Raw genomic sequence first — 15,084 nt, 5'->3', positions numbered from 1 at the left:
GCAAAGAGCAGGCAGGGGATGTAAGGGGCTGCCGTGGCTCTCCAGGCTGTCAGCCAGAGAGACCTGGGACGTTATCAGAGCTTTGGGACAGAAAGCAAACTGTCTGTATTGGGCTCCTCAGCAAGGCTGGGCTGTCTCGGGATTTGGGACAGCAAAGTCTCTAGCCTTGGTATTGTGTGCTCTCATAATTTCCTAATACGCAGCACACCTCACCTTACTGGGAACAGGTCAGGGACATCCATCCACCTGTCTGCTAGGTTGGGGTTCCTGAGGGTCTGGGCAGCTCTAACCCAGCCAGGGGGGTCGGCCTCTGCTTCTCCCACTCTACCTGTCTGCTCCAGCTTGCTCTGTGGCATTCCCAAAATGAGCCCACCTGCCCTGCCTCTGGAGGGGAGAGCACAGCAGGGTCTGCTCGTCTCCTGAGCCTTTCCCTTGCAGCATGGATGCATTTCAAATCCTACCGTTCCCAAACCAGTGCAGCTCCCAAGCCTGCAAACAAACAAGCATCATTCATGTACGAAGGGCGAGTTCAAAGGAGGCACGACACCTGGAATCAAACATCTGTTAGGAACTAATGCATTTTGCATCCTGCTCTCCTGCCAACTGCTCCAAGGCAAGTCCTGCAGGATCGTTCCAGCTACTGCATGCTACAGCAATGGCATTCCCTGCTCCGTGCATCTCGCTTTGTTTTTTGCCACGTGTGGAGCATGCAAGTGCACCTCGAGCAGTTAGCAATGGGCTTCCTCCTGCATCATGGACAAACATAAGAGGATTAAATACCCCTGAGCCCTTTTAAATTTTTTAAACTGGGTTGGCAACATGGATGCTGCATTGTCTACTAACAAGCTGATCTGCTGAGCAAGCAATTTTTCCTCTAACCACACTTTTTCCTTGGCAATGAGGCATGTACTGCTTTATTAGCAAAGAAACTTTATTCTCTAATTCTTGGAAGCAGGAGCTCCAGGGCGGGGCAGACTGCAAGGGCTGCTGAAAGGTTTGTAGCTTAGAAATGGACAAGGAGCAGGATTGAAACAAACCAAAGGAAACACTTTCTTTTTCTGTAGAGAGGGCGTAATTAACTGTGGAACAAATTGACACAGGATATTGCAGACACGAAAAGTTGTATTTGGCTTCAAACAAAGTTTTGATCCATTTGGGATAGATGGCTCCAGTGAAGGTTTTTTAATGCAACAGCTCAAGATCAGCCATGTACTGATGCTGAAAAGTGGCAGAAAAGGAACAGGTTACCCGTGCCTTCTTTTTTATACCCTTCTACTAAGTAATCAAAAGTGGGAGAGAGAATAGAGAGGTAGCCAAGCCGGGCTATTTTGATTCTCTTACATTGTGTGCTATTTTTGAGTGGCCAGGCTGCACGTTGGGTAGTTGCTGTGACTCAGGCAGCCCGGGAGACGCCGGTCATGCCATGAATAGATGGTCCATATGGCCCAGGTTGACAGGGACACTCTGTGCCCATCCTGGTTGTCACAGGTGCTCCAAGCAGTGTCCACACACCGTTACTGGCTCCACAAAGGTGTTGCAATGGCAGGAGGTCCCAGAAATTCGCTTCCAGCAGAGAGTCCGGAGCAGGAGGGAGTGACCTGTGCTGGGAGCTGAACAAGGACACACTGTGACAATGAGACCAGCCTGGGCAAACGCGTCTGTCCCGGGGGCTGATATTTTCTCCGGTGAAAGGCTGAGCTCCCCCGGGGCACGGGCTGGCCGTGCAGCAGCTTGTGCAGCGCTTTGGACACGGCACAGGAGGTGGGCGGCTGCGGGCAGGGCTGGGAGCTGAAGGTTTTCTATCAGCTTGCAGGTATCCCTTTGCATTCAATACATTCGCTGCAGGGAATTTTTGTGGCATACTGGCCAGTATGGGAGGAGGGAGGATGATGCCCCGATTGTCTCATTCATTTTGTTGTCCACGGTGTCCTTACGCTGCCTCCCAAGGCAGGGAAGGAGCAGTGCGAGCGGACAGATGGCAGCGGAGTGAGAGGGCAGAGCAGAGAGCTGCTCTCCGTGCCCACCTTCGGGCAGCAGAAGGGAAACAGCAGCAGGGTGCTGGGCTGAAGGAGAACACGGTGGATCAGTGCAGGAACAGGTCTGCGGTGAATGGAATTGCAGGGAGCAGCGCGGTGGGCAGGGCTGTGCTGCAGGGCAGAGGCTGAGCCGTGCCTGTCCTGCCGAGCTGCGGCTCTCACCTGCATCCAGCAGGGCACAGGGGCAGCTCTGCACGCCAACGTGCTCTTGGGCTCCTTCCCAAAGAATTCCGGCGATTTTAGGTTAGCATGTATGCTCCCCACGGGGAATCGCTGCAGGGCTACCAGCACTCAGGTGATGAGGGCAGTGGCCTCGTTGCCAGCAGCGGGTTGAGTTCAGGTGACAGTGAGGACTCGCAGGGTCAGAGCCTCCTCAACACTGGGCAGAGCTGCTGCTCTCACCCGCTGGGGTGAGCCCTGTCTGGTGCAGGGCTCTGCTGGGTCTGCTGGGGTTTGTGTGTGCAGACCTCTGCTCCCCCAGCTCTGCTACCCCAGTAAACAGATGTTTTGTGAGCAGCAGGATTCATGGAGCTTGGCTGCCTGCGGCGCTCCCTCTTGTGTGGATTCTCTGATGTCTAATAATCGGGTTGGGCTCACATTAGAGCTTTTTCTTCCAGCTGGGAGTCCTAATTTGGATTTCTCTCCTCTGTCCTGCTGCTTTTCACAAGCTTGTGCAAGGTTAACTCCTTTCAAGTCTTTGCCTATCTGGTTAAATTTGACTGAAGCTGGTCAGTGGATCTGAATGGTGGCAGGATTAACAATGTGGTCCAACACACCCAATTCCCTCAGCAATCTGCAGACAGGGGAATGATTATCAGTGTAAGATAACTTGCATCCCAAGCATGAGGAAAATGTGAAAGGCTCAGTATGAGTTCCACATTGCAGGTGGAAAGGTGGCAAGAGAAAGCCTTTGGCTTCATGTCCCAGGTGATGATGCTCTTGGACAGAGGATGGCTTGAAGGCAAAGACACACAGCACCTGCTTGCTCCAGTGAAGGGCCAGACCAGGGCAGCAGGAGCAGCATCAGGGCTTCCAAAGCCTCAAGGATGGGGGAATGAGTGAGATGTGCCAGGGGGGAGGAGGATGAGTGGCTGGCTGGAGGGAGCCACTGTAAGAAGTCATGGAGCACAGTGCCTTTAGAGTCAGTCTGGGTCTGAGCATCCAACCTGTGCAATCTGGCACAGTGACAAAGGTGGCAAAAGCATCCAGCTGTAAGGGAGAAGGAGTTGGATATCAGAGTCACTAAATGCTTCCCAGCTGCCCTTCCCATGTGGAAAGCCATCCTGCCAACTTCCTGAACTCATCCACGTCCTGCACCACTCAAGGGACAGCATCCCACCCTGTTCCCACTGTGAGCCCTGAATGGTGTTCCTGGCAGGAGCCCTTGCAGGTGCCCTGGCCATGGTAGACCAGGCCTGGGGAGGGCAGGGTTGCCTCAGAATGAAGCACTTTTACCAAGCCCTGCAGCAGGACAGAGAAAAAGGTTATCTCTGCCAGATCTCCCTTCCAACCTGGGGCCCAGACTGCCCCACACAACTCAGTGTCTCACAGGCTTCCTCAAAGCTCCTTCAAGGGAGTCTCTGTTCCAACAACACCCCACAGAGGCTGCCAGTCCAAGCTCCTTGAATTATGTACAACCCCCTGGGTTAATGCACCTGCATGGTTCAGCTGGCAGAAGGTGGAAGGAACATCTGTAGTGCTTTGGGACTGTACCTGTTCTGCTCAGGGACATGTGTGTGACCTCCTGCCATGCTGGGCAGGACAAGGAAAGGGTCACTGCTCTGTATGCCAGCATGAGACTCATCAGTCCCATGGCTCTGCAGCTGAGAAGCCCTCAGTGCTGCCCACCCCATCAGTACACAGCTTGGCAGTACAGAGCCTGGCACTGCCACACACTGCTGGGACAGCACTGCTGGGACACTGGGAGCAAGGGCAGTCCTTGGCTGTAAAAGCCACAGCACTGGGTTCTACATGATCAGACACCTTGCTCCAGGCTGTCCAGCAACCTGGAAACAATTTCCAAACTTTCTCCAAGCCGTTCAGGGATTGGAAAGTCAAGATGAGGAAGGAGCAGCCCGACTGTGCCTGGATGGAATCTGCAAGTCCAGCAAAAAGCTGCACCCACACTAGCACAGCCCCCAAGCAGGCTGGTGCAAGCAGTTCTGCAAACATCAGCCCTAAGAAACCATCCACAGGTGCTGGAAAACCCCGAGATACAGTGAAGAAGGAAACACCATAACTTCAGGGGCTCTTTTCATTAGTTTTCTGTCTTTGTGTAGCACCTCCAGGATGTATTTATTCTGCTGCACTGCAAAACCGAGCAGAGACTGCACAACCAAATGCAGGAGCAGGATCTCCAAGGATGGGATGGTTTTGTTTGGTTGGTTTTTTGGGTTGTTTTATTTTTCAAGTCTAAGAAAACAGTTTGAAAGATACCCATCTCCACAGAGAATTCAAACCCCACAGGGTGACTGTGAGCAGCCATCAGGGAGCTCCCCAAATGGAAAAGGATCCAATTCCACCAAAATCACTGTGGCAGAGGAGAGGGCAAACATTAGCCAAGCAGCACAACCCCCCTGCAGGGTGAACACAGGCTGTTTCAGCATTGGCAAGCAAAACATTTCACAGGTATGACCAACAGTGTCCATTTAACTCTGTGACTTTGCAGCACTGAAAGCCCAGGGATTGCTTTCTGGCTGATCCTCCTTGGCAGGCAGCTGTAGGGACATTGCCCCATCTGTAGCTGGACCCCTTCTGCTGCACCAAGCCAGAACACTGTGTCCCATCTCCTATTACTTTTCCCAAAGCCTTGTACTCACCATTTTACAGGATTTACTCCCTTTGCTCTCTGTTTCACAATGACCACTCAAATGCATCGTTAAACTAATTACATAAACAGCCAATCTCATCTCTTGTTTTTCCCTGTTCTTGCAGCCTCTGACAAGGAAATTAATGTATTTGGGGGAGATTTTGATTGGTCCTTATCCTGGGGAAGAGGCTGTTTCTTGTATTGAAAAAAGGAAGAGAAAATGGAGGGAGGTGAGGGAAGAAAGCAAGAGAGGAAAAAAGAGAACTTGGGCTACATGCTGGCAAAAAAGTAGTAAGGGAACATTTGTCCTTATTTCCCAATGAAAATGATGCTTTTTCTTTAATCTTCTGATCTCAAAACCTTGGGCCAAGCCTCCACCACAGCTCATGAGGAGAATGCTGCTCTGGGTGCACTCAGCACTCGCTTTGTTTTGTGTTTTGGGTTTTTATTGCTTTTAAATGCTCCTCTTGAAGGGAATCAAAAGGTGGGGCTGGGGCCACACCTGCTTCCTGCAGCACTTTTCTGTGCTATGACCCACAAACACAGCAGCCCACATGTTTTAGGAGACCCCTGGGAGGGCCCCAGAGAACCCCCTGGCCATGGCCCAGCCACTCACCCAGCTAGCCAGAACAGCCTTTCCTGCACCAATCCCCCAATCACCCATCCCCACGGCCTCCCCACGCACACACTTTGAATCTCAGCACCGTGTGTTTGTTCCCTCATTTCAAGCCGACAGATTTGGGCATGTCTTTGACAGAGGTTCACAATTTGGATGTTAAATTTAGACGCGCGCGCTCGGGCTCTGATTAGAGATACAGCGACTGTTTACTGCCTTTGTGGGGAGTTTGCATCTGCAGCCCCCCCAGGCTCTCTGATCCTCGCCTGGTGATTAGGAGAGGAGGCTGAATCACCACATAATGATACCCTGGTATTTCCCTCAGTCGGGAGTGTGCCCTGCCTTCCACACTCCATCCCACCGTGGGCTTGGAGCTGCCTCCCCACGAAGGAGAGAGGGGCACCACTCTCAGGGCTAGAAATAAATGATCCCTTCAGATGAAGAGACCAGAGGTAGGTGAGGCTGTTCGAGTGTTAAATGCTTGCAGCTGATCTGGCAGCCTGAAGTGTGTGTGACCCTTGCCACAGGTCCCATGGATCATGCTCTAATTGCTGTCAGCACAAGGATGTGGGGTAGCACAGCTCAGATAAGAAATGGTTCTCTTAATCTGCATGAAAAATCTGTTTGATTTCACCCAGTTTCCATGTGAAGATCCTTGAATTCCGTGGATAGGACCCCTGAGCTCGGCAGCACTGCCCTTCCTTGGTAGTAGTCTACATTTGGGAATAAGGGCCAGTAAATTGATTTTTTTGCTGGTTTCATGCTATGCACAGCTTTCAACCCACAGAACAAAAGTCATAGAAACCCACCTCATTTCTGCTGGTTTATTGCTGTCATCTTCCAGGGTAAGTCCCAACAGGATTTTCCCTGGAGCTGAGCCAATTCACCAGATTTTCTCTCTCTTCAAAGCACTGGCCCCCATTTTTCTGTTAAGCTTCACCTTTCCATTTTGGCCCTTGAAAATGTCCCAGTCCCACTTCTGGATAGTTTTGCATTGTGTCTGTGGCATAAATAATTCCAGAAGCAGAGGACAGATCAGGGACAGTACAGTCATCTCCTGGGAGATCTCTTACACTTCATGTTGCACTAAAACTGTGCTGGAGAAAGAGAAACAAGACTTTCAGAGCATGGTTGCTTCCCAGTGCATCCTACTAAAGGAGAAGCTGCAGGTTGCAGATAATGGATGATGATTTCCAGGCCCAGGGTGGGAAGTTGCTGTCAGGGGACCCAGACTCTCTGTGATACTGTTCAATTGAGCATGGTCCTGACACAAAGAGAAACTCTTGAAAAGTTGATGGTGATGCCCCCTAGACAATTCTCCCTAAGTTTTGACTGTGTCTTTCAAAGTTTCAGATCATTTCCAGAGGAAATGAGGCTTCTGCCTCATGCCCCAGATGCATAGTCACTCTCCATCCCTCATAATAACTGCTGAAGCCATTGATTGCTTTCAGTCCAGCTTGTAATTGAGAGCAAAGCTCTAAGAAATACTGAGGTCACAACAGGTTTTGCAAAATAATTATCTGGACAGAGGAGTAAAACCCTGCTAAAACAGAGGGAAGAAGCAGCAATGTTAGGTGAAGCCCTTCTTAGATGTCAGGAAATGCACAGGGAAGAGGGAGGTTAAGTACATTCCAGGAGGGATTCAGACGACAGCTTGCATCTTGTTAAATGCCAGAAAACCCACTCCTTGCTCAGGGTTATCCTCCCATATTGAATTGCTGGTGCCCAGGAAGGCATGTGCTCTGGATCCAGCTTTTCTTGTGGTTGTGGAGTTCATAACGTCTCTGCTTTGTGGGTTCTCTGATGTCTTATGAGAGATGAGTTCACATTGCCGTTTCAGTACAATTCAATTAAAAAGTCAATTAGCCCAGATACAAAGCCATCTGCTTCATTAAGCCTGCTGTTGGTGGCACAGCTCTGGTTTGGGTGCTGGTTTGTTCTGCTCTTGCTCCTCTCTGGGCTGTGTGGATCGCTCTGCTCCCGGTGCTGGGACGCAGCCTTGCGAGCGTCTCCTCTCCAAGTTCAGCAGTTGAAAATGTTGGAAGGGAGTAGCTCAAGGCAAGTCCCTGCATGCTGCACAGCTCTGAAGCGCTGTTAAGTAACAAGCAACAAGCAGAGCTTTTAAGAACATGGTTTCCAACTTCTCAGAAGGAGACACACACCTTTCTGGGTCACCCATCCCTGCTCTCTGAGTTTTTCTTTAATTTGCAGTACGTTTGGGACTACGTTGTGTTTCCTAGATGTGAAATGATGGTGTGAAAAAAATGAGTCTAAATTTTGTCAAAACTGAATTGTGTTGATTTCTCTCTGACTTCTGGTAGTTAGACTTCACCTTCAAACCATTTGTTTCAAAAGGAATGTCCACAGAGAGATTTTTGGATGGTTGGTATCTATTTACCAAGGAGAAAAGGATTTGAAGCAAATATGAAATTTACAGCTTTGCATTTATCAGTAATTAGATACCTCAGTGAGAGAATATGACACATATTGTTAGTTGGGCTCTAACAATTTGCTCCTAACATTCAACTTGAGTTACAAATTGAACTAGTTCTGGTTCTTAAAGAGATGAGTCTTGAAAAAGTGTCTGGAAAAACAAGTCTTCCCTGTTTAAATTAGGAATGTGCCAAATGACTGGCAGGTACTTGATATATAATTTAAATTTAAAACAGGAAGAAACAGTTCTAGATAAAGATCTCCTAGGGTATCTAGGGGAAATATATGCACCTATATTTAGCTTATCCCTGGTTTCAACCCCTAACTGCACACACAGCAGCATGCACTTAGCTTTTGAAAAGAACAGGCCTTGATCCTTTAACAAGCTCTGCAAAGCTCCCTAATAAAGTTACATCCCTGTTAATCACATATGTGCTCCCCAGTTCCTTCTTTGGTGCACCTTGGTCACAGAGATAAACCATGGAGCCACATCTGCTCAGGAGCTGTTAGAGAAGGCAGCTGGTCATGGATGGCAGATCCTCCACAGGAATCCTGACCCTGGGGCTTTGCCAGGAGAAGGCAGGAACCAGAGACATTCCTGGGTGACATGGGCAAAGTGTCTTGCTGGAAACCTGCTCCTTCAGTCAGCACAGAGGAGGCAGCAGGGTCAGGCCTGTGAATTACAAGAACTTTGAGGTAATTGAGACAGAGCTTGACTAGAAACTGAGTGAAAGCTGTTGGAAAGGCCACATCACGGAGCTGCACATTCAGAAGGAATTTATACAACATGGCATGTGTTCCCCATCATTGCTGGGAAAGGACAACACATCCTGTAGCACAGGGAGAGAAGAGGGAAGACAAACCCCAGAGAGGCACATAAATCAGTTTGTATTTTGACTCTCGAAGATACTTTGCAGAAACTTCAGTGGAGACAGAAGTTAGGATGAAGAAGGGAGGATGGACAAACAAAACGAGGTAGTTTGGATTGGGTCTGGAGAGTTTAGATATGCTGTTTGTCCTAGGAGAAAGCAGAATGAAGGGAGGGCAAGATTGTTCACAGAACTGCATGTCAGCCTGATCAGAGCATCCTGCATGACTTTGCACATTTTGCCATCTATAAAGGCAGAAACTGAAGCAGAGAAAGTGGAGAAATCTGAGACAGGGTAGGGATGTGGGAGGACAGGTCTCTCACTGGGACAGAGGGAAGAGGAGCTGAGCTAACAATTGTATAAGTAAAGGTCAGGGTAGACAGAGCAGGGAGGTGAGGCTGAGCCCTTGCAGACTTTTTTCTATAAAACACTGACCTGAATGAAAATTACCAATGTTCTTCCTTTGACACCTGCAGGGCTCAAGGAGACACCGCACCATGGAAGTCTCCATCAGGAGTCACTTCCTGAGTGTTGCTGTTTTCCTGATGCATTGTGTGGTCCACAAGGCAAGCTGTGAGAAGGGCAACACCTCCCCTCTGCACTTCACCCACTTCTTCTACAATGCCACCATCTATGAGAATTCAGCCCCCAAGACCTATGTGGAGAGCTACGTCAAAATGGGTATTTACAAGAGAGACCCTGAGTGGGACATCAGGTACAGAATAGCTTCTGGGGACAACACTGGTCTGTTTAAAACAGAGGAGCACGTGATTGGGGATTTCTGCTTCCTGAGAATAAGAACCAGAAGCAGCAACACAGCACTTTTAAACCGCGAGGTCAAAGACAGTTACATGTTAATAATCAAGGCCACAGAGAGCACCTTTGCTTATGAAGCGTGGGCCAAAGTCCTGATCCATATTCTGGACAGGAATGACTTGAAACCTCTCTTTTCACCCCCTTCCTACAAAGTGTCCATCAGAGAAGACACTCCTCTGAAAACAGTGGTCAGCACGCTCAGTGCCACTGACGCCGATGCTGGCCAGAACGCTGAGTTCTACTATGCCCTTAACACCAAGTCCACCCTATTCACTGTGCACCCCACCACGGGGGCAGTGATGGTCTCAGGCAGGCTGAACAGCACCCACCGAGGCAGGCATAACCTGCAGGTTTTGGCTGTGGACAGAATGAGGAAGATCATGGAGGGGAATGGCTTTGGGAACTTGGCTAGTCTCACAATCCAAGTGGAGCCATCTGCCAGGAAGCCCCCCTCTATCACCTCAGTGAAGGTCACATCGCCTGACTCAGACCAAGACTTTATCTATGCAACTCTCTCTGTAGAAAGTGGTGACTCAGAAGCAGATATTGATTCAGTTGAGTTTGTGGATGGAGATCCAGGAAGGCATTTCAAAGCCATCAGGTCCTACTTTGGGAGCACTGAGTTCATGATTGTGTCAAACAAAGAGATAAACTGGTTACTTTACCCATTTGGTTTCAACCTCAGTGTGCAAGCCAAGGACAAGAGCAAGCCACCACTATTCTCTCCTGTCAGAGTTGTCCACATACCTCCCTCCAAGTATGTTTCTGCCAGGTTTGAGAAGGAAGTGTACCGGGTCCAGCTCAGTGAATTTTCCCCAGCTGGAAGCCAAGTTGTTATGGTGAAGATCACACCAGTTTTCCCAAATCTTAAATACATTTTGAGACCTACTCCTGACAGCACAAGCTTTAAGATCAATCCTCACACTGGACTAATAACTACAGTCAGAGCAATGGACTTCCATGAGCAGTCTAGTTTTGAGCTTGAAGTTACAACCAGTAACAGTCACACATCCACAACTGTTATCATTGACATCACCGACTGCAACAATCACGCTCCAAGTTTTACTCAGTCTTCATACCATGGGGCCTTTGATGAAAATGTTCCTCCTGGTACCAGTGTTTTAACAGTAAAGGCTACAGATGAAGATAAAGGAGACAATGGCTTTGTCACCTACAGCATAGCCAACCAGAAATCAGTTCCCTTTGTCATTGACCCCTATTCTGGTGTCATTTCCACCTCCAAGTCGATGGACTATGAGCTGATGCAGAGATGGTACCACCTGCGAGTGTGGGCATCAGACTGGGGCTCACCCTTCCGCCACGAGACGGAGGTGTACGTCTCCCTGACCCTGAGCAACGTCAATGACAACGCTCCCGTGTTTGAGAAGGCGAGCTGCAGTGGCACCATCCCACGGGACTTCCCAGTTGGGAGCCCTGTGGCCACGGTCTCTGCAATCGACAGTGATGAGCTGCAGCATATCAAATACGAAATCAAGTCTGGCAACGAGTTACAGCATTTTGAACTGAATCCCATCTCTGGAGTAATATCCCTTAGAATATCTCTGCGAGATCTTCCTTCTGAACAGCCACTTTTCTACTCTTTGAAAATAACTGCAACTGATGGAGAGAACTATGCTTTGCCAACATCTGTAAACATCACTGTGGTCAGCCAAGGTCTCCCAGTCAAAATGCAGTGTGAGGAAACAGGAGTCTTGAAGCAACTGACAGAAACCATCATACACTCCATCGAGTCTCAGTCTCAAGGCCATGGGCAGGATGATGAAACATCTCTGAACTTGCACCTTATAAACCATAATGCTCCTAAGTTTGATGACAGCTTTCCACGATCTATTGATATCATAGAGACTGTTCCCATCAACTCAACTATTGCTGACCTGTCAGCCATTGATCCTGACACTGGTTTTAATGGGAAATTGGTCTATGTGATCTCAGATGGAAATGATGACAGCTGCTTTACAATTGACCTGGAACTGGGTCTCCTTCAGGTCCTTTCTCCTTTAGATCATGAACAAACCAGCTTCTACATTCTTAACATTACTGTGTACGACCTTGGCACACCACAAAAATCATCTTGGAAACTATTGGCTGTGAATGTGTTGGATACCAATGATAATACTCCTAAATTCCCTCAAGGTGCCTACTGGGTGGCTATACCAGAACATGTAAAAGCAGGGACAACAATAGCTCAACTGAAAGCAGAAGATGCTGATACAGATGACAATGGGAGAGTAAAATACTCCTTCCTAACCCCCACGGACAAGTTTGCCATTAACAGTGTCACTGGAGAAGTGACTGTTACAGGTGCTCTAGATAGAGAATTGTGGCCTTGCTATGTGCTGAAAATAGAAGCTAGGGACCAGCCCAAAACGGGCTTCCAGCTGTTCTCTGTTACAGACCTGGTCGTGACTCTGGAGGATGTGAACGACAACACCCCACAGTGCCTCCCAGCTCTCAACAGCTTAAAGGTCCCCGAAGACCTGCCCGTGGGGACCATTCTCCTGTTTCTGGAGGCCTTTGACCCTGACACTGGCTCTGGGGGGGAGGTGAGGTACAGCCTCATCAACAATGAGGAGATGATGTTTCATGTGGATAAGCTGACCGGGGCGCTCCGTTTGGAGAAGGAGCTGGACTATGAGAAGAGGGACTCTTACAACCTGACCGTGCAGGTCAGTGATGGTGGGAAGCCCTTCTCTCGCTCTTCCCTCTGCCACCTGGAAGTGAACGTCATCGATGTCAACGAGAACTTGAACCCCCCACGCTTTGCCTCCTTTGTGTTCAAAGGCTGGGTGCAGGAGAACAGCCCTAAGGGCACGTCGGTGATGATGGTCACAGCAAAGGACATCGACAGGGGCAAGGATGGGGAGGTTCAGTATTTCCTCCGAGAAGGCACTGGCCTGTCTGTCTTCCACATCGAAAAGGACACAGGTAAGGGCATCTTCATTTCATAGTGTGCCTTGAAGGCTTTAACTGCCTGCTGTGTTTGGACTGGCTGCCTAAAATGTTCTGTGCATTCAAGCCTTTCTTGATTATGCAGGTTTTGCTAAGTCTGTCCCTGGATCTGGGTAGGAACAAGCAGGGGTTTTTCTCCATAAAATAATGGCAAATCAATGTCTGTCCTCCCCAAAATACCGAGATCTTCTCTTTCTCTTGTGTACCAAAAATTACCCTGAGCAGAAGCAAGCCGTCACCTTCCACACAATTTCACAGCCTGGCAAGGAGGGTGTGAGAGTTTGTGTGTGCAGCAAAGGGCAGGAAGCAGAGCTGAGACTGCTCTATCTTCAAGGACTAAGCGGTCTGAGTTCCTTAAATCCCTCACCAACACTCTGTGTCCTTCTCCTAGGCACCATACGGACCATGGGATCACTCGACCGAGAGGGAACATCTCACTACTGGCTGACTGTGCTCGCCCTTGACCTGGGAACAGTTCCTCTGTCTTCTGTGACTGAAATATATATTGAAGTCACTGATACCAATGACAACCCACCTCAGATGTCCAGACCTGTCTTCTATGACTCTGTCATGGAGAATTCCCCACCAAACACATCTGTCCTTCAGCTTGATGCCTTCGATCCAGACTCCAGCTCAGAGGGAAAACTGACTTTTCACATCCTAACTGGAAATCCTCAAGGACTCTTCAGCATTAACCTCATTACAGGTAAGACTGACCCAGCACAGCATCTGTTTTTGAGGCTTTCAATTGCCCAGAGGATGTTACATATTCAATATAAACAGCCCACACAGCTGCCTTTGTGACACTTTCCTACTGCAGCAGAAGTCCCAGTCTCCAAATACACTCAGTGGGGAGTCTGAGGATTGAAACCCTCAACCTGAGGGCTGCGATTTGCATCCAGATGGCTCTTAGAATGACACAAATGTGCTGCTTTCAAAGGCTTAAACAGTTGCTTTTAATCTTCCCCCTTATAAACAACTGCCCTGTTGCACAGCCTGAGCCAGGGAACACCCTTCTGGAGGTGACTGCTCCTGACAGACCCAGGCAGGATTAACAAAAATGAATTCCACTGCACTTAAAGGCTCCACCCATTCTCCAGCACTATTAAAGTAGTAAGTGTAGTAAGCCTCTTCTGCCATCTTCCTAGACTATATCTTTCATCTGAGGATTATTTACCAGATCTTTCAGAGCCATCAAAAACCCGCTGATGTTTTGTGTAAACAGCTTCCTCAAACTATCCCAGCAGAGCTGACATTGGGCCAGTCTGGCAAGGAAAGCTGTGCCGAGCCCTTCATGCCATCAGCTCCTGGGAGAAGAGGGAAGGGAGGGCACAGAGCCTGAGTATGGGAGAGGATTAATTGCATGACTTTGATCTCCTGGAGATGATAAAAGCAGTTCAGCTACTGCAGCCAAATGGAAGCTTGCTCTCAGATGAGGAGCTGGATGTGTTGAACAAGGCTGGAGCTGCTCTCAGCTATGTGTTACCTGTGGTGTAATGGCTCTCTGGCAGTGCTCTACAGCTGCCAAGGAGGGGAGTGGAAGAAAGAAATTAGTATTATAAAATACTAAAATCTTTTTGTCACAAGAACCTCACAGGGTGTGTTTACATGGCACTGTATAAATGCACCTGGAGATGTCAGCTAGCTGTGACCACTGCTGCCCACAGCTGTAGCTGTCTGTGCTGCCAGAAGCTTTTTAGTCCTGTCAGGACATTGCTCTGCATCCAACCTTCCCACATAATCCAAACAGCTATGCACAATCCAGCCCCAGGACAGCTTGCACAATGCAGGGTTCTACAGAAATGTTCCTTCAGAAGCCCTGTGGCATAAAACCACTGCCTTTTTGATGGGATGTGGAGCAGGATGGCTATCAGGACACCAAGCCAGCTCCCCTCCTCAGCTGAGCAGCCATGCACCTGCAGGAAATTCAGCCTTTATGCTGCATGCAAAACTTTACGCCCAGTACAAGAGCAGCCCTGCAAAGTCACGTTCCAAGGCTGCCATGTTCTGTAGCAAAATGAGTGACTCTGGCAAAATCCAAATGTTTGCTAATGAGACACCTCACCTCTAGGCCAACCCATTAAACCCCATCTTAGACAAAAAAAGCTCTCAGATATGAGTCATCTCCTCTCCATCTCTCCCTATACTCAGGTGATTTGCATGAGAAGAGTGATAAGTTTGTCAGTTCTGAAAGAAACCCATGGGCTGATCTTATCTCTTGCTGGAGGTCTCTTCTTTAAACCCTGAGTTTGGAGGTTGTTTAAGGTCCTGCTTCCAAGTCTGATGAAGATTCAGTTATCCATTATTTTACTTGCATGTCACCCAAAAGAGGTGAGCTTGGCATAAACTGAGTAGTTTTACCCTCATGTTTCCAGTATCTAAAGAGAAGTCCTTTGCTGCTGCTGCCAGAAGGAATATCACAGCTTGTCTAAGTTCAGGGCCCTAGACAGCTTATTGGAAACCCAGTGGAATTTTCATTCTGCAGGCTAGTTGCTCCATTAAGTAGAATAAAACAATAATCTTTGGTCTCATCTT

The 15,084-nt window shown here is 48.7% G+C and overlaps 1 protein-coding gene across 1 annotated transcript in view; it reads left to right on the top strand.

Moving 5' to 3' along the window:
* The window catches only part of FAT2 (FAT atypical cadherin 2), a 55,020-nt gene that overhangs the window by 1,615 nt on the left and 38,321 nt on the right, over window positions 1–15,084 (top strand). The window contains exons 2-3 of the mRNA XM_079319833.1: window positions 9,240–12,525; window positions 12,941–13,255. Of these exons, the coding sequence (XP_079175959.1) occupies window positions 9,261–12,525; window positions 12,941–13,255 (3,580 nt within the window). The 5' untranslated portion in view covers window positions 9,240–9,260. The remainder of the gene's footprint in view (window positions 1–9,239; window positions 12,526–12,940; window positions 13,256–15,084) is intronic.

Source organism: Erithacus rubecula (genome assembly GCF_903797595.1).
Source record: "Erithacus rubecula genome assembly, chromosome: 16".
Classification (NCBI taxonomy): Eukaryota; Metazoa; Chordata; class Aves; order Passeriformes; family Muscicapidae; genus Erithacus; species Erithacus rubecula.
This window is presented reverse-complemented; position numbering and strand designations above follow the sequence as displayed.